Source organism: Atractosteus spatula, chromosome 8 (assembly GCF_055471065.1).
Source record: "Atractosteus spatula isolate fAtrSpa1 chromosome 8, fAtrSpa1.hap1, whole genome shotgun sequence".
In the NCBI taxonomy this organism is placed as follows: Eukaryota; Metazoa; Chordata; class Actinopteri; order Semionotiformes; family Lepisosteidae; genus Atractosteus; species Atractosteus spatula.
In genome coordinates this window covers 61027249-61045424 of record NC_142713.1, presented here as the reverse complement: position 1 = coordinate 61045424, position 18176 = coordinate 61027249, and the positions used below count along the sequence as shown (strand labels likewise).

General features: G+C 43.6%; 1 protein-coding gene across 2 annotated transcripts in view; it reads left to right on the top strand.

Moving 5' to 3' along the window:
* The window catches only part of nup37 (nucleoporin 37), a 40204-nt gene extending 25674 nt beyond the window's left edge, over nt 1-14530 (top strand). For both annotated transcript variants that reach the window (XM_088923964.1, XM_088923965.1), the window contains exons 6-10: nt 4278-4368; nt 11563-11744; nt 12654-12704; nt 13593-13686; nt 14332-14530. In XM_088923964.1, the coding sequence (XP_088780090.1) occupies nt 4278-4368; nt 11563-11744; nt 12654-12704; nt 13593-13686; nt 14332-14445 (532 nt within the window). In that variant the 3' untranslated portion in view covers nt 14446-14530. The remainder of the gene's footprint in view (nt 1-4277; nt 4369-11562; nt 11745-12653; nt 12705-13592; nt 13687-14331) is intronic.
* Nucleotides 14531-18176: the final 3646 nt, after the last annotated feature.

Here is an 18176-nt window from a genome sequence, read left to right as displayed (position 1 = left end):
CTTCATTTCCCGACGTCTGGATCACGGAGCTCAGATACTCTTGGAATGAGAGTTGTGACTGGCTGAACTCAGAAGACCCTTTGATTTGATTTTTATTCAGCATGCACAAGCGCCTGTGTGGTGGGTCTCACTCCCAATAGCACCATGGTAGAAGGAGACTTCACATGGTTTTTTAAATGTCACAGCTGCCCTGGGATTCACAAGCAGGCAATGCAAGATACACCCAATAGCAAACTCAGTGTTCTTTTTATCTTCATATTCTGGCTGAGCCCTTGACGTTGTTTTTGAAACAGTTAAAAATGCAAACACTAATTATTTTAGCTAATTTTTTCAACATGCTTTATTTATTTCCCACTCTTTTTGCACGTTATTACATGGAAAATGTATGGTTATAACAAGAGTAATGTATTATTTAGGACCCAGATGAAAATTTCAATTGCTTGTCCAGAAAATAATTTTAAATTGTTTTCTGCCGAATGCCTTCTCCCGAGTTGGCATATGTCAAGAGAAGAACTGAATGCAACTGATTTTTGTAACAATCAACAATCAACAATCAAATGATTGTTGATTCTATGTAATAGATGTGATATTGACCTTTAAGAGGAGAATTTAAAAACACAAAGGCAGGTGTTCCTACTTTTTCAGGAAAGAAGGGTCAAATGTATTTAGGAAACCTCAAGATGCATGCAGCCCTATGAAACAGGAACAAAATATGTTATAGAATAAGTTATGGAAAGGAGTATGTCTCAATGAGAATAATACTGTGTAAGGAGCACAATCATAATTGTCCTTAAATAATCAAGTTCCAGATGAGACAGAAGCCTATACTATTTCAAGGCCTCTGAAGGTTTCCTGTTTCACTAGGGTATAAAAGGAGGAAACATGAGTGACTTTCAGTAGTAGTATTTATCTTCATGGTTGGGTCAAAGAGCTTTCTGAAAACTGCAGGGAAATGGTGATGGTCTTCCACAAGTTGCGAGTTGGCTGTACACAAAGAGTACACAAAAAAGACCTGTCAGGAAGAAGATGCAAGTGTCCCTTGCCTCCGCTGGGTGTGACGCAAGTAGTTTAGTAGGCATCAGAATCTAAGGGAAGCTGCTGGAGATCTCCTGCACAAAATGGCAGACTATTAAAGTGCCTGAGAGCCAATTGGGACCTTGTTTTACGATCAAATGAAATGAAAATGGAGCTTTTTGAGCATGCTTATCCGAGTTATGTTTGCTAAAGCTTGTGTTGAGAAAACGCTCATAACCACTGTGAAATACGAAAAGAAGGTTTGATCGTGTTTTGGGGCAGCTTTGCGTCTCGTCCTCCTGGCGGCCTTGTTAAGACAGGGTCAGCCGTGAAGTCCTTTGCTTTCCTGCGCAGTTTAGCAAGACACCTAGCTTCCTCCGCCAGGGAGCTCCAGCCTGGTGGGAGAAATGGCCATTCCGGCGCGAGAGGGATGCAAACCCACACTTGACAAAGAAGTGGTTAACTGCACACAAAATAAATGTTCTCGGCTGGGCCTTTCCCTCTCCAGACCTCGAGCCAGTCCAGCATTTGTGGTTGGAAATTGCAAAAACAGTTCACAAATGGAAACCAAGTGGTCTAAAGTTCTCTCTGGAGCAATGGAAAACATCCCCCCTCAGAAGTGCCAGAACCCTGTAGCACACTACAGCCAGTGTCTTGTCAGTGTAATCCATATCAGAGGGGCGTTTTAAAAAAAAAAAACTGCCTACAGGGATGCAAGTAAACGTGACCTTTGAGTTTCTGGGCTTTAATAATTTATGGCCGTGGTCTGTGCGTTGCTGTTAAGAATAAGTATGACATCTTTAGATTTTTTTCAGCAGGGCACATGAACAAATCTGTAAAACTTCCTGTTATACCATGTCTTTTGTTCTTTTTTCGCTGGGGGCAAGGAAAATGTGGGGAGCCTGTATGAACATCACCGAAAATCAGAGGACTATGTGAAAACATCTAGCCAGGACTTGGCCCATATGAAATTTCACTTTTATTTTTCGCACCCAGCTTGGCCATTTTCTTAGCATGTATGATTATATGTGGCCAGAAACATGCCCACAATTCCCAACTAACGTGTTAAAAAGGTCCAGCACTGTGGCATACTTGTGCATTTGCAGCGATTCGCTAATGCTGTTGTTCTGTTTTGTGAATGTGCCTGTGTGCATTTTTGCTGAATGTGGCTCGTTGTATGTTCCCTCACAGCTTTGAGGATGAAGATCTTTACGTTGTCTCAGTTTCTGTTAAAGCAGAACAGCTCTGCTGTAAAAGGTAAATGACAGGTGTGCTTCCGTTCATGTTCATTCAAACATATAGGGCAAATGGTTGGTTTCTTCTGGAACTTTAATTCTGTTTTGAATGATTCTTTGAACTTAAGGCACTTTAGACCCTGGAAGCCCATCAGAAGGGAGGCCCTGGCAAAGGGCAAAGTTCTTGTCAAAGCTGTAGAGGCATGACACTCAGCTTTCCATGTCCAATCACAGAAGCACACATGGATTTTCAAGTCGAGAAAAGCTAGTAAAATGTTGAGTTAATGAGACCCATACATGGTGCAAGGGTGACTAAGCTGTGAAGGCATTTCCAAGGTTCCTCGGTTAATGCTCTTTTTGTGGTTTGTGACTTGCTGTGTGTTCCTCAGTCAAGCAAGTGATATTTTCTTGGACCCGGTAGATAAGAATGGTGCCACATTTGTCACTTCAAAGAATCCTCCCTCTGCCAAGGCATGGCTTCATAGGAAACTTGTTTTATTTCTCTTTTTTATTGTTCGAAAATGTTACGAGAAGGTTCTCTCAGGAAACAAAAGAAAAAAAAGGCTGATATGCTTTTTTGTCATTGTTGGGTGTTTTTTATTACTCTTTTTTTTGGAGCTTTCTCTCATGCAGACTGCAGTACAGGCCTAGGGTTTCTATGGATTTTTGGCAGCTCCCTTCAGCGTCATTTTAAATCTTGTTTTGATACACCTGATGCTGCCGATTGTGTCTGTCCTTTTTCTTTCATGGAATTGCAGTGGGCTAGAAAATGAACACATTGGGCATTATTTTGCTAGGCAGTCTTGACTGCAAGGAGTCTGCAAGGAGTGTTACTGTTGGCAGCGCTTAGGGAGGGTAAGATGGGTGGGAACCAGTGTCAAGTCAAAGCCAAGGGATGTGAATTTCCTTCACCATCAGCTGCCTTCCCTTTCTCCCTCCGTTGGCTGACAGAGGGGGCTCAGAGGTGAGGAGACACTTATTGGACTTGTGCCAACCACAGCCTGGGATCACATAATGTTTCCTCTATCCATCATCTCTGTTTTTTTTTAATTAATTATTTATCATTACATTGTTAAGTTCCTTTTTACAGCGGCACCCGTGTACTTTAAGTTTCTGGACTTGTTGAGGAGTGCGCGGCGTTCTCATGGTGCAGGTGTGTGAGGGTGTAGTGGTCAAGCCACTGGGTATTTGCTAGATGTCTGCAATTTAGGGAGTCAGACTTCAGTCTTCAGGAGTACACTGTTTCTTGCCTCACTTATGGCCTGGGGATTCAGTTCATTTCTATGCACAGCGCTCTTACCCAGTAAACCAGCTATAGCACCCTGCTACTCTCAACTGGCAGCCCACTGGAGCTCAGCAGGTGTGAGCGTGGATGGGAGACTCCTGGGAAAGCTGAGGTTGCTGCTGGAAGAGGTGTTAGTGGGGCCAGTAGGGGGCGCTCACCCTGTGGTCTGTGTGGGTCCTAATGCCCCAGTATAGTGATGGGGACACTATACGGTGAAAAAGGCACCATCCTTTGGATGAGATCCTGACTCTTCGTGGTCATTAAAAATCCCAAGGCAGGGAGTAGGGGTGTAACCCCGGTGTCCTGGCTAAAGTCCCCCCTGGCCTTTACCAGTCATGGCCTCCTAATAATCCCCATCTCTGAACTGGCTTCATCACTCTGCTCTCCTCCCCACTGAGAGCTGGTATGTGGTGAGCGTACTGGTGCATCATCCAGGTGGGGCTGCACACTGGTGGTGGAGGGGATCCCCATTACCTGTAAAGAGCTTTATTGTTATTAATTGTTGTTATTCGTGTAAATGGTGAGACGCCAGGTTCAGCTCTCTGATTGATTAGAGGGCAGCCTTGGCATGTGTCCATTGAAACTGTTCGATATTTTATTTGTTCTAAACTACAGAACATTTTTTATTGAACGTGTTTGCTTCAGCTGGGTGGTCCTGACTGTATTAGTTATGCCAAGTGATAGTTTTTCTGTATTGTGTGCAGATGTGTGTCTTACCCTTTTCACGTTTGCTTGCTCCCTAGGGTCTGGGAGTTAGACGGATCTCAGAGTGCCTCGTTTCTGCTTCGCTCGCCCGGGATGAGTGTCTGCTGGCACCCAGAAGAGGCTTTTAAGGTGGGCACAATTAACAAGTGTGCAATGAACAAGCCACGTTATCTCTCTTGCACGTTCAGTGTGGTTTTTAAATGCAGTGTTGGGATCATGTTAGGATGTAAGGATCATGTTATATAGTGAACAAGACGCTGGGGAAAAATAATTTTGAAAAGTCTTTGGTTACAGTGATCTATGGGGTGTATATCTATACATACAAAGTAAAATTAACTATTAAAAACAATTAATAGGTTTAAAAGGAACAAGTAATAGGTTTATTCCATGCTGAAAAAAAGAAGAAAGAAAACACAATGTTTCGGCCGTGGTGCCTTCTTCAGGTGTGAGAGAGACAGGGCAGTAGGCAAAGGTAATGTAGCAGGAGAACAAGAGCTGGGAGAGAGGAGGAGTGAGGGGCGGGAGCAGGGGACAGACAGAGAGGCCAATCAAGAGGCTCTGTTTTGAGCCATTTATACTGCGCCCCTGGAGCAGTTGGGATTAAGGGCCTTGCCCAACGGAGTAGGACTCCTCTGCCGGCCGCGGGATGCGAACCGGAAGCCTTCCAGCCACAGGCGGACATCCTGAGCCACAGTGCCACCGCACCACCCTACAAGAAAAGAGGAAATATTGTAGTTGGTTTCCTAACACTTACTATTCAGGCACGTGTATGTAGATACAGTATAATGTGCGTATAACCCATGACAAAACAATAAATAGAAGCAGTGTCTCCAGCTCCTTTCAGACTGTGGTCTCACTATTAAATGCACTTCACTGCCTCAGAGGAGAACTCAGCTTGAATGTCGGGGCATCTAAAGTCATGGGCAGCATCACTGTCTACAAAAAGCAGAATTTTTATTGTTAGATTATGTTCTTCACACTCTTTCTTTCATTTCTGGAACAAAATAAACCACAGCCTATCTACTTTGCTGGATTTTGGTGCCTTGCAAAACAACGCAAGTGCAGATCTGTGGAATGTATTAATTTAGTTTCCTTTATTACGGGTGACCTATATACGAATTGATTAATATTGAGGCAGCTTATAAGGGGGACCCTCTGTATCTCCTGTTTGTGTATAACCCAATCAGACCTGTGCCTTCCAGATGTCTTGCCCAGCTGCTGTGTCACAGAAGGCGTGTTTTTACCCCGTCAAGTGAACCACTGGCCTTCTCAACAGCTGTATCTGTTTTCAGTACACTTCTACATCTTTTAAATGATAATGTAGCTTGCAGACAACAGGTGCAGTCCTATGGCAAGTGCTGTTTTCTTGCACTGACTGTGACAAACGAGCTCTGCCATTTTAAAGATTCTGGTTCTTTGTTTTTGTCTGTCAGCTGATACAGTCTGTTGATTTCTGTGTGAGTAGCGCTTTCTAAAATAACAGTTCTTCATGTTGTAAACAACGGCCGCTAATTATGGCAATGAGAAACCCATGTAATAAGAATAGTTGTGCAATAGAGGAGGGCAATCTGCTCATTTAGAGATCTTAGCCACTTCTCAAAGGAGAGGCCAGTGTGGTGCAGAAGTCTCCGAGAGAGCTTTCAGTAAAGGTTTTTCCAGAAGAACAAGCTGCCCCCACCTCACCCTGTTGCGGTGGATATTATGAGCTTCAAAGTTGATGTGGGTGCCTGTGATAATTGTGTGGTTTACTCACGAACTGATTGCCTCAGCGAGCAGCAGGAATACCTCCAGCAGTGACCAAGATCTGGAGACCCTGGTGAGACAGTTCGGAAATAAGATGCACATTTTGTAGAAAGGCAGAAATTGAACAGATAAGTATTTATTTTAAAAGTGTAGTTTCCAAAATATTTCAGCTTGGTCACTTGAGTCAGATGTTGGATTTTTTTTAGGACAGATTTAAAAACATCAACTTCTGCATTTCTGCCAGCGTGACTTGGGAGTTTGGGGGATTTCATCCATATCAGGTATATTCTGAATGATTATTAATTTTTCAAGGAAACAGTCATCGTGGCTTACATTGTAATCTTCTTGGGGAATCCAAAAATACTTCTAAAAGGGCAGAAACTACTGAACTGTGGAAAAGAAAATGCAAAATTTATTGTTCTACATTTTGCTTATTTTTGGAATCCAAGCTGCTTTTCTTTCTCTGCAAATTCAGCACATTCAAACTGTGATTAATGGAGCAGAAATCTCAGTCAAAAGGCAAGAAAATGGTATAAAATGTATCTTCTACTTTAAAAATTATTTTGGGGGTTTATCAGAACACTTAATGTAGCCAAAATACTATTTTTTTTTTACATTTGCATGTTGTAATTATACAATTAAAAATTGAACTTGTTACAGATTTCTTAAGTCATGTTGAAGTTCAGGAATGTGAACAATATAGTGCAAGTATCACTTATAAATCATCTCTGCTGCACAGCTGCTTTTACTATGAAATCAGTCAACCAATTAATCAATCAGTCAAGCTGTCTTTCCAGCCCAGGCACTGTGGCTTTCACTTACATCTGTTTTATGTAGGACCAAGGAAAATGTGTAAGTTTTCAAATCTTTCTTAACCTTTTAAGTGCAGTGCCCGAGCAGAAGAAAACGAGCACCCTAAAGATAGCGACACTCTGTAAACAACACTGCCTTGCATGTTGAAGGGGATAATGGAGATTGTGAGCTGTAGAAACGTCAGATCTATGTTTATAATAACATCATGCAGTTGTGTGCACTGTGAGATCTCGTTCTTGGCCAGAGGTCACAAAGCTCGTCACTTTCAAAGTGTCCTCACAGAGAGGTTCATTGCACAAGCTCTTCATCTGTCAAATGGCTGTGTGTCTGTCATCTTCATCGCTCCATTTAATGACTGAGACGGGGTGCTCCCAGGGACCCAAATGGAAGGGGTGCAGTGACAAAGGGACTGCCAGCAGGGGGACTGCAAAACACATTCTCAGTTCCCCTTTGACCGACAATTGCTCATTGTGTAATTGAACAGAAACTGGGTATAGCCCCATGGGGCTGTGTTGTTTGTTAGTGTGGCTTAAAGTAATGCTGGTAGACCAGAGAAGACTAGTTGCGGAAGCAGGTGCCACATTGTGTAGAGCAGGTTGTTCTTGTCTTGAGTTTTTTGAGGCAGGGTACAGTTTCCCTGTCCTGGCCAGTGGAAGGGGAGCTCTTAAATTTATTTAGAACTTGTAGAGCCAACAAGGAACTTAAAACAAGGAACCTCGTTGTGCAGAGCTCCACAGAAGACAGCTGTGAAGCAGGCATCTTCCACCGTGCTGCTAAGGTGAGCTTGAAAAGACCCCTGTCAGAGCTTGTCAGAGCTTTGCAGAAACAGCAGGCAGGAAGAGAGATTCAGATCATCACGTCCCGGACCGCCCTGGCTTTCAAAGGCATGTGACTAGGTAAACAGCACTGTTGACTGGAGCACATGTATAGGATCGATTTTTCTGAATGGCTGAAACACCTCGCCATCCTGTAGAGTTCTGGAGGGCAGCAGTCTCATCAGATGGATCGAGATTTTAGCAGCTCAACTCGGTGTTTCAGCCAGTGCTTAATTTATAAATCATGGGCTACTAGAGCTGACTGTAAACCAGAAAGAGCAGATGTACTGGGGACAGCAGAAGTGCTGGAGCACTTAATCGTGATGACATGAGCATGTCATGAATGTAACACATTTTCAAGCCACCACTTTTGATAAAAACTTAAATGTTTTTGAATGACTAATTCCAGAAATCACCATTCTATACTATGGGTCATGCTCTAGTTTTGAAACATTTCCGCTCTGGTGGACCTGTCATGGGTAGGGTTTCAGAATCTGCATGTATTCATGATCTCCCACTAGGCTCCTCTGTATAAGTAACGGGCCAAGTATGGTAACTTCTTACAGAAATGACGTCACCCCCTTGAAACCTAGACTATGCATGATTCTCAGAAGAAGAGTCAGTGTCTTGGCTCTGAGCACTTGGCAGCTGTGTGGAGTGTTGCGAGTGCAGCTCTGAGCCTGTGAGTGTCCAGGATTGAGGAGCCGCAGGGGCAGAGCAGGGCTACATGTGTTACAAGTGTAAACTATATGTAACTGTGTTGACATAATTCATTTTAGTTGAGTGATATAATCCTTGTCTTTTTCATTAATTCAGAAAACCATGACTTAAACATTTTTGGTTGAAAGAGAGGTAAGAGCAGGTTGTAACACGATCAAGGGGCTTTTTTGTTTAAACTAGCGGCCTCATCTAGCATTAGCCAGATTTTAGGGGCACTGTCCTATGTTCTCAAATAGTTTTCTTTTCCAGGACACACCCTGGATGGGACGCCAGTCCATCGCAGGGTAGATAGAAACACACACTCACACCAGGGCCAGTTTTCCCACAAGCCATTTAACCTACCAGTATGTCTTTGGACAGTGGGAGGAAACCAGAGCACCTGGAGGAAACCCACCCAAACATGGAGAGAATGTACAAACCCCACCCAGACACCACCCCATGTCTGGAATTGAACCCAGGGCCAGAGTGCTGTGAGGCCTCCAGTGTGCTCGCTGTGGTTAAATGTGTCTTGGATTGAGCGTGGTCTACAGGCTCTTCCCAGAGAACCTTCTGCTTGCATCTAGAGCAGAGCAGGTCACGGTGCCTGTTACTTTTCTGGCAGCGTGCGCAGGGTATCGGCAGTGCAGCAAATCACAAGACTCTCCTCTGACTGCATCGTTTTTACACTTCAGGTCAGTTTTACAAAGTATTTTTAAATTGCAAAGGCGCATGTTCAATGTTTTGTGTCGCGAGGAGGCGCCCGTGCTGTGCTCTGAGGTCCAGGCGAGCAGACAGTCTAACATTGAGAGTCAAATTAAGCAGAGGTGTCGGTGTCGAGAAGGGTAGGCAGGGAACTCCCACCGTGCTGTCTGCAGAGTGCATCGCCTGTGTCATGTTGCAGAGTTGGTGGAACAAAAGATCTCGTTTCTCATCCATTGCTGCTGTACAGAACTGCCACACAGACAACAATGCAGTGTCTCCATGAGGCAACACTGCAGAAGAGGGAAAAGGCACTGAGCACCAGAACGGCGAATAGGCAGCTGACAAGAAGCAGTTATTTACACCATCGTGCTCAAAAACTTGTGTTTTTTTTTGCTCTGAAGACACAGGACCACTGGTGGTTGTACTAGATAAGATCAACCCTTCAGCCCAGGCATTAAGTTACAATGAAACCATACCCCAGATTGGACAATATACAGCAGCCTGTCAAACCTAACTTGTGTGTCTTGGGGAGGCACAGTACCAGGTGGAAACTCCATGCAAACCTTGGAGAAACATGCAGACTCCACACAGACAGCCGCTGTAGCCTGGAGTTAAATTTGGGGCTCTGGAGCTGTGAGGAAGCAGTGGTCACCGCCATGCCACCCCCACTTGAGTTGTTCCTTCCTGAAACTACCCTTCAGTGCGGAACAAGGACAATTAAGAGACACCAGATAACCCAGCCAGCATGTCTTTGGAAGGTGGGAGGAAACCAGAGCGCCTTGTTAAAACCAACATGAACACATGGATAACATGCAAATCCCACACAGACAGGAGCCCCAGAATTGACCGCAGGATCCAGGAGCTGTGAGGCCGCAGGGCTCGGTGACAGCAGTGGCTGCAGCAGAGCCCCATGTGAACTGTAGAATATGTGGACGCATCTAGACAGGGGACTGAAGCAAACATGTCTGATTCAGAGCAGCTGAAGAGCACACTTCTCTTTGTATCGGGAAACCCTGGAAAGGTTTTTTCAGAAACTGAATGATACTGTGCCAAATAGCAACCACACTTAATTGTACTTGGTAATGCCACTAATAGCCATCCATCTGTTGTCTAACCATCCATCCATTTTCATAGTTTGTGCCTATCCCAGCAGGCAACAGGCACAAGGCAGGACGCACCCTGGACGGGACGCCAGTCCAGCGCGGGGCACACACACTCTCACGCCAGGGCCAGTTTTCCCAGAAGCCAATGAACCTACCAGTTCTTCTGTGGACTGGGAAACCAGAGCACCTGGTGGAAACCCTCGTGAATACAGGGAGAACATACAAACTCCACACAGACAGCACCCCAGGTCCGGAATTGAACTCAAACCCCCCAGTGCTGAGTGCTGACCCACGCAATACCATGCGGCCCTAAAAGCTAGCCCTGGCTTACGAATTTGTACTGTTCTTCCAGTAGAATACAGATTGTAGTGTCATTATCCTTCTTTGTTCTCCCGGTGCAGTGTATAAACTTGACAGAGTTCTGCAGTTCTCCGGTGAAGTTTCTCAGGCACTTCAGAGCAAAACCAGTTAGTTTGCGTGTTTTCTTTTGGAAAGGACAGCCTTTTGGACAGCTCCTGGAATGCAGAGACATTTGAAGGTCCCTTTGGATACTTGCTGTACTTTTCTCCTTGAATTGCAGAATTTTTTAAAAACTCTGTTTATCCTGCCATGCTCATGTCTTGTCGGGGGGTTAATGTAGTTAAGTGGAATATGAGAAAGATCAGTCAGTGTTTAGTCACTAGTGCTGAAAGCAGAAGGGTTGTTAAGTGGAGGACCTCAGTGCAACAGGTGACATTGATAATCCAGAATGAATTATCTTCAGCGAGCAAGCAGCATGCATAAAACACTTATTCAACTTGAATTACTTGATTATTGGACTAAATACTTATTACTAAAAATTCTGGAAGCATTACTAGGAATTTCAAGTCAGATGTCATTGGGGGGTTAAGTGTAAGGCACTGATATCCTTTAGAAACATCTTAACACTTCATAAGGATGAACAATTTCATCAATAGTGGAACTACTAGTGGAACTGCAGCCCTTTCCTGGTATTGTGAAAACAGTCCATAATTATTCAATTATCACTTCATTTGTTTTTAAAAAGAAAGTTAAGGACAAGTCAAAACAATGTGCCCGAGCGGACCCAGTTAATTCAGCGTTTTGGAGGTTTCTGTCCACCTCCTTCGTCTCGCTGTCTTTGTTCACCGGACTGAGAAGATCTTGGTTCCTTCGGCGCGGGTGCTACAGGGAGACCTGGAAGACGTGCTGAGGGGCAGCCCCCCGAAGCCCCTCTGCTAGTGCTGTTATTTAAATCACAAGAGCTACCGTATGTAGTGGTGTTTCTTAGAGCACAGCGGTGTCTGCTGAATGTTGTTGACGTGACCTGGATAGTGACAGAACAAACAGTCCCCAGAAGCATGCTGTTAAGGGATTATGGGTGCCTGGAGAGGTTTTGTGTCTGACAGGCCCTCCTGTGCATGACTGCCTTCCGTCTCTCCTCTTTGCAGTTGATGGTGGCAGAAAAGAGCGGGGTGGTGCGCTTTTATGACCTGGTTGCCCAGCAGGCTATCCTCTCCCTGGACAGTGGGCAGACTCCTCTGATGTCAGCGGACTGGTGCCTCGCCAACACCATTAAAGTTGGAGCGGTGGCAGGAAATGACTGGGCTGTCTGGGACATCACCCGGTCCAGGTAACTCATCCGTTACTCAGGCATTGACATGAACAGTGGGACGTGAAGTCATTAAGGGTGTTTTTTTCTGTGCTTTGTATTTGTTTTTGCAGTGCTGTTGTCGGCTACCTACAGTATGTGGATTTCTGGGGCTTTTTTAATAACGTTCAAAAGCATCGAAGAAAATATTGCACAAAAGCGGAACTGTTGAACACAACCCTTTACAGAGCTGAGACTGTAAAGCTTTTGAGAGTTTTGTGCTTTATTGGTGCCGCAGTAACCAAGGCACAAAAGAGGACTGATTTGCAGTGGTCTTTTTATTAGACAGTGTTAGAGTCACATCGGACTCAGCATTCATTCGCATGTCCATGGTCTAAGGACATGTTTTTGGGAAGACAGACTTCGCCAGAACCTTAGGCTGAGGCTGGGACGTGTCTAGTAAGGGGAAATAAATTATTAATGGCACGCACCAGCTGCTGAGCAAAGAATTTCTTGGCCTCTCACTGCAGGAACCTTGAAGAGGATTAAGGCTCAGGAAAAAAAATTTGGGGAATAACACAGGACCCTTTGATAGAAAATTCTGTTGCAAAGAATTTCATCATTATCTTAGTGTGCAGTAATACAGATGGAGGGGAAATGCTAAATCTCCAAAGACTCTTTCAGGCAGAAAGTAACCTGTGGAAAGTCCTGAACAGTAGGAATACCTAGAAAGTCCAGGACTGTGAAAGCCATCGCTAATGGAGTTGACCTTGAGCAAGAGTGGAGAAAACAGCGAAAGCGTTTTGTCATCCCATTTTCAACCACAGGGTCCGTCACAGTGCTAATCTGGTCATGTGACCATATTCCCGTGCGGTTCAGTGTTAACTCTGGCCAAGCTGAACTCTGTACCCCAGTATCTGTGCCATCTGAATCTTTTATTTTTACTTTTAGCTACCCACAAGAAAAGAGGCCTGCGCATGTGGACTGTGCCCAGCGATTCAGGTAAATATATCACGAGGAAATGGACTGGGGTTTTAAAACCAAGCTATATATTTTCCTTCTCTGTTATTTCTGTATGCGTTCTAGATGTTTTTACAGCAGTAGCCAGCACCTGGAGGGCTGCATGACATTGATCAACTGGCCCGATTGATCCAGTGGCCCAGCAGAATTATTCTAAGAGCTGAGCTGCAAACAAGACGACCTGCTGACACACCAGCTCCTTCGGGACCAGGACTGGCTGCGCCGGATTCGTTTTGTTTCATATAGAGAGGCTTGTGTACAACACTAGTGGTGCGGACTGTAGGAAGTCTCAGGTCTAAGATGTATGGACAGTATGGGCTGTGCTAAATTACCATATTGACCCAAATATACCATATTTACCCAAGTAAGTTTCAGGGTGGTACAGTTGGCCTACAGCTTGTATTCACATACAAGTAAAAAAAAGTTAGGGACATATTTACCACCAGAGTGCTGAACGGGGTTGGACTGTTTGCCCATACTGTAACGGACCGTCATTTTGCCTCATTCCAGTGTGTTGATGGAATTGAGTGATTAAAAAAAACATGTATATTCATCTTCAGTTATACAAAATTAACAAGACATCGTGTTCAAGAAGGGGGTGTTGCTGTCTGCTGAACAGCAAAGGAATCGTTAGGCTGTGAAGCAGTTATGCAGTCGCAGAATTTTGTCTTTTGAACCCCTCTCCTTTTTTCCTTTATTTCTTTAAAACCAAGATAACTTTTTTTTTAAATTTCAACAACTCCTGTTCAGAAAGGTAACTTGTGCTTTGTAAAGTTTTTTTTTTTAATTCCACATTCCAAATTTTAGGTGCGGCTTATATTCAGAGATGACATGTATTCGGGAAAACACGGTATTTATTTCCTGTTCCAGGTGGTCCAGAGTCAATGAAAAGCTTTTCGCAACAACTGGGTACCCAGGGAAGATAAACAGCCAGCTGCTGATCCATCACCTGGGCCATCCACAGGCAAGTGAGCCTCCTGCTCCCTGACGGGCGCGGGCAGCAGTTCACAGCCCGGCTTCGTGCTCACCGGGTTACAGAAAGGTCACTAAAGTGCACTTAAAGTGTGGATGTTCAAGTCATATCACGCAGTGTTGTTTCATGCTTAAACATGCTGCAAAGATTCAGCCAAATTATTTACATTACAGGATCGAAGAATAATACAAAATGATCAGTTTTTAACACATTTATTTTTCATTTTTCTGGGATGTCTAGTTTTGTTCATTTATTGCAAGGGGTGGTGGGCACAAAGCTCAGGACAGCCCACTGAGCCGAGTGTTAAATACACTGTTATAGGTCACAGTATTACATCTGGTTTAAAACCTTAAAATAACATTATACCAGCATAGCATAGGAATCTAGAATGGTACACTTCTGTGCTTTTTGGCAACAGGATGATTCGTGTGTTTTTTTAAAGAAGTACCCAAACACTAGAATTTCAATAAAAGCACACATCTGAAATTTCAAACATTTGGTGCCCCCAAATAATCTGTTTTTCATATCGTGCCTTTAAAAGCAATCATGGATATGCTGATCTGATGAAGGTTAATTATACTGTTGTGTTGTGTATCGATAAGTTAATTGTTATTTCAATGTTGTTTGTGATTGCAGCCGGTGATGATTGGATCAGCTTCTGTGGGGGCGGGGCTGAGTTGGCACAGGACCCTCCCACTGTGTGTGATTGGTGGAGACCGGAAGCTTTTGTTTTGGATGACGGAGATGTAAAATCGGCAGCATAATGTGTTCTGTTAAAATGGCTACAATTTCAATAAAAACGTTTTTTTTATAGAAGTGTATCAGTTAAACAATGAGCTGTTGTTCTCCTGTTCTTCTGTTCTTCTGAGAGTGCTTTGCGTGTTGCCCACAAAGGACAATAACAGTTTGATTAAAGAGAGCAGGACACGGATGTTTTTATTAGCTTTTCTTAGAAAAGTATTTCAAAGAACTTAACCACCGCTGTCCAGCCCAGCTGAGGGCGAGTCTGGGGTCAGTGCTCTCTGGAGTGGAATGTGTCAGCGCGCTGCACAGCAGATTCGTCACTTGCAGAGTAGGCTCCAAGTTCGGCACAGAGCAGGCTCGGTCGAGACAGACGCAGTGCACGAGGGGGGAGCCTGGGCGCGTTACCGGCAGGCTGTGGGTTCGAGCCCCAGAGGGGACACTGCTGTTGAACCCGTGAACAAGCTATACTGTAGCAAGTGAATGTAAGGAGTCACAAGATCTAAACTGGAAATGTATCTGGACTATCATACAAGACATTAGAAAACAGCTATAAATCAAATGGTTCTAGATTAATCTGAGGAAGCAAAAATACAATTGCGCATACTACATCATATGATTTGCAAGCACTGTCTGGGATCTAAACCTTATTGCCGTTTCCAAATGTGGCATAAATACTCTATTGAGCAGCACTCTGTCTACAAAGTCATCAGCACAGAGTGCTTGCACACTCACACATAGAACTGACAGCCTGCGGGCATCGTTAATGAGCCTACTGAGGTGGTCAACAAAACTAACCACACGGGTAGAAACTCACGAACAAATACCAAACCGCGTCAGTATTATTCACCTGTGTGCAACATGTCTCGAGCCTGTCATCCCTCTAGCCTCCGTTCCAACTTCCTTAATGACAGGACAGTCCTCTTTCCTTGGTCCAAGGGAATTGCACTGGCAGATGGCCCTACAATATCTTGATTTCCTGGATGTTTTGGGGCAGTTTTGCATGAAAGGTTAACTTTGAGGAAGCACCCGTTTTAAGGATAGGTTAGTATTCAGTAAGGAAGGTAATAACATGAATCAAAGTAGCCAATAAGCCCTATGTACTGTAGCTAATAATTTGATGCTGAGATCAGTGGGAGCCCCCAATGAGCTTTCTAATCTACATTAGTGACCTAAACCTGGGTGGTGTCAGATAATAAATTATACAAACTTAGGTTGAGAGGCAAACCACACTTGTGGAAGAAATGCGGTGCAGGTATTAAATGCAAATAAGATTGTACATTCTAAATGTCAAGCAGGATGCTTAGACTTGCTGTAAAAGGTTCTGAGCTGACATTCAAAGATCTTTGGACCCACGGTGGCTTTAAAACTGCAACATACTTCTGCAACCATATTTAGAGTACTTCGCTCAGTTCCAGTCATTATACTGTATGTCAGAAATACATTGGGAGGAATTTCAAGAAGGGCAGCTATGTTTTCCATTCGAAAGGAACGACAAACAATTGGCAAACGAATGAGAAGGATGTGATGGAGATGTTCACAGTAACAATAACTAACACAGCTTCACGCTTAGCAAGGACACTGTGACCAGAGGACACAGACACAACATGCAAATGTGTTAAAGACAGAAAACACTGTAAGAGTGCGTGTGGCTGGTACACACAGAGATTAGGGTGTGGGGTTTTTTTAAATCGCATTTTGCCTTGGAATCTTTTAGGAGAAATGCAGCAAAAGTGGCAAAATTAGAAAAGTTTGATAATGAAGCTGAAGTGCAAGTCATTTCTGGGACATTTAGTTTGATGACGATGTGCAGACTGCACATTTTTTAAAACAGATTTAGCAGTAATAACACCACGTCTTCCACATTTGCCTCGTGAAATGACTGGATTCCGGGCCAGATCGGTCTTGTGAGGCACCTTTTTCAAAGACTGCAGGCACAGGAGGCCCTGTTGACACCCAGCCAAAAAGTGGGTGAACCCCCGAGCAGAGGGTATTTGAGGTCATGCCAAGAGAAGGAAACGGAACAAAGCTGGAAGAGATTTTTTCAAAGAAAACCTCAGGAAACTAAGACTGGGGGTCTTTTAAGGTCGTATACTGCTGGTTGGCAGGAACCACAAGGAGCAATTAGAGATTTCAAGGAAAAAGTGGAGGGGGAGGCGAGCTGGTCGGAGGTGGAAGGCTGTGCTTCAGTCAGCGTGCAGGAGCTGTCCGACACAGCTCTGCACAGAGGCTGCCACACTGGGCCTCTGACTCCCCAGCCCCCCCATTTCACAGCGAGGAAAACAAACACACTAGTTTAATAAAGGGAGGAGGACAGTGTCTCTTGTTTTCTCCCCTCTTTTCCACGCCTGTTCCTCCTTCACTGTCCTCACAGGTCAGATGTCCAAAAACATCGAAGGAGCAGAGACCTTCCACAGCACAGGTCGAAAGGCCGTATTCATTTAGAGCCATTTGTCACTTACTTATTGACTTGACCTTTTCTGTTCCAAATTGGAAATGTGCTTTGCAGGCAGGTAAAAGATGTGACACGTGACACTATGTGTAATGCAATGTGAATCCATTAAGAAATAATAGACATGCATGTGTGATGCAAAAGAAAATAAATATTGATAAATTATGTCAAATATACAGTCAGCAATCCCAATTGAGCAGGTTAATTGCTGTTGGAATCAAAGTGACTGTAGCTGATAGCTGTGAATTTTCATTTTGTGACCCAGTAACAAAGACTGAGTGAGGTAGCTGTTTTCATTATCAGCACTTTTACTTTTAAATACGACTTCTACCTAAATGCTGTGTTTTTAATTTAAAATCCTGATGTCTTGAAGCCTGAAGTTCAATATTGGGCAGCCCCTTACAATGACTGAAGTATATTACATAGTATTGATGCATCTCAAGTCTGTCTCCTGTTGTAGTGAGGCTGTTTGTTAATTCTGAATGCATATAAGCATGAATGTATACTTGACAAAAGAATGTTGTTGCACTTATTCTGGTACAATTACTTTCGAGAACATTTAAATCACATTTGTAGAATGTGCTACCATCTAGTGGTGGATTAACATGATAGCATTTTGTTCATCAAAATGAAATGTAAACCGATGTCTTCGCGGAACACCAATCACAGGAATACCACGAAAAGAAAACCTCCTGACTGAGTGCAATTAAGCGATTGTTGGTCGACGGCTTTTTTGTGATTCTTCCAAAAAAATTCATTCCTCTCAGTGCTTGTTATATCCGGTCCTAGGAAGATTCGTATTGTAGAGCTACTGTATTAAGTTAGTCGGTTAAATTATGTCTGTGACTATCATTTGAGATTCTCCTGTATTTCAAAACGGTGACATTTTAGACAAATAAAATAAATGTCCTTCTTTTGTTAAAGATATACTAAAGGAGTTTAATCGAAATACGATTGTAACCAAATCCTATACTTTTGTCCCACACTGAGACCCTTTACTCTGTTATACTTTGCCTCTGTTAATCAACGTTCACACAATTTTCGAACATATTTCACTCCGAACTCGCGCGAAGTACCAAACTATCTACAGTAGCTACAGCTGCCTGCCAATCCGTCAATACCAGCGGACAAAACTATTCATATTTAGTTAATATTGTAAGGTTCTCAACTATCGTTTTCAACACACAAAAATGATTATTAGCAAATAGCAAAATCACTGCAGTAATACATCGGGTGGGACAACAGCAATTACCACGATACATTACTGTGGTATATTCGCTCTATTTTT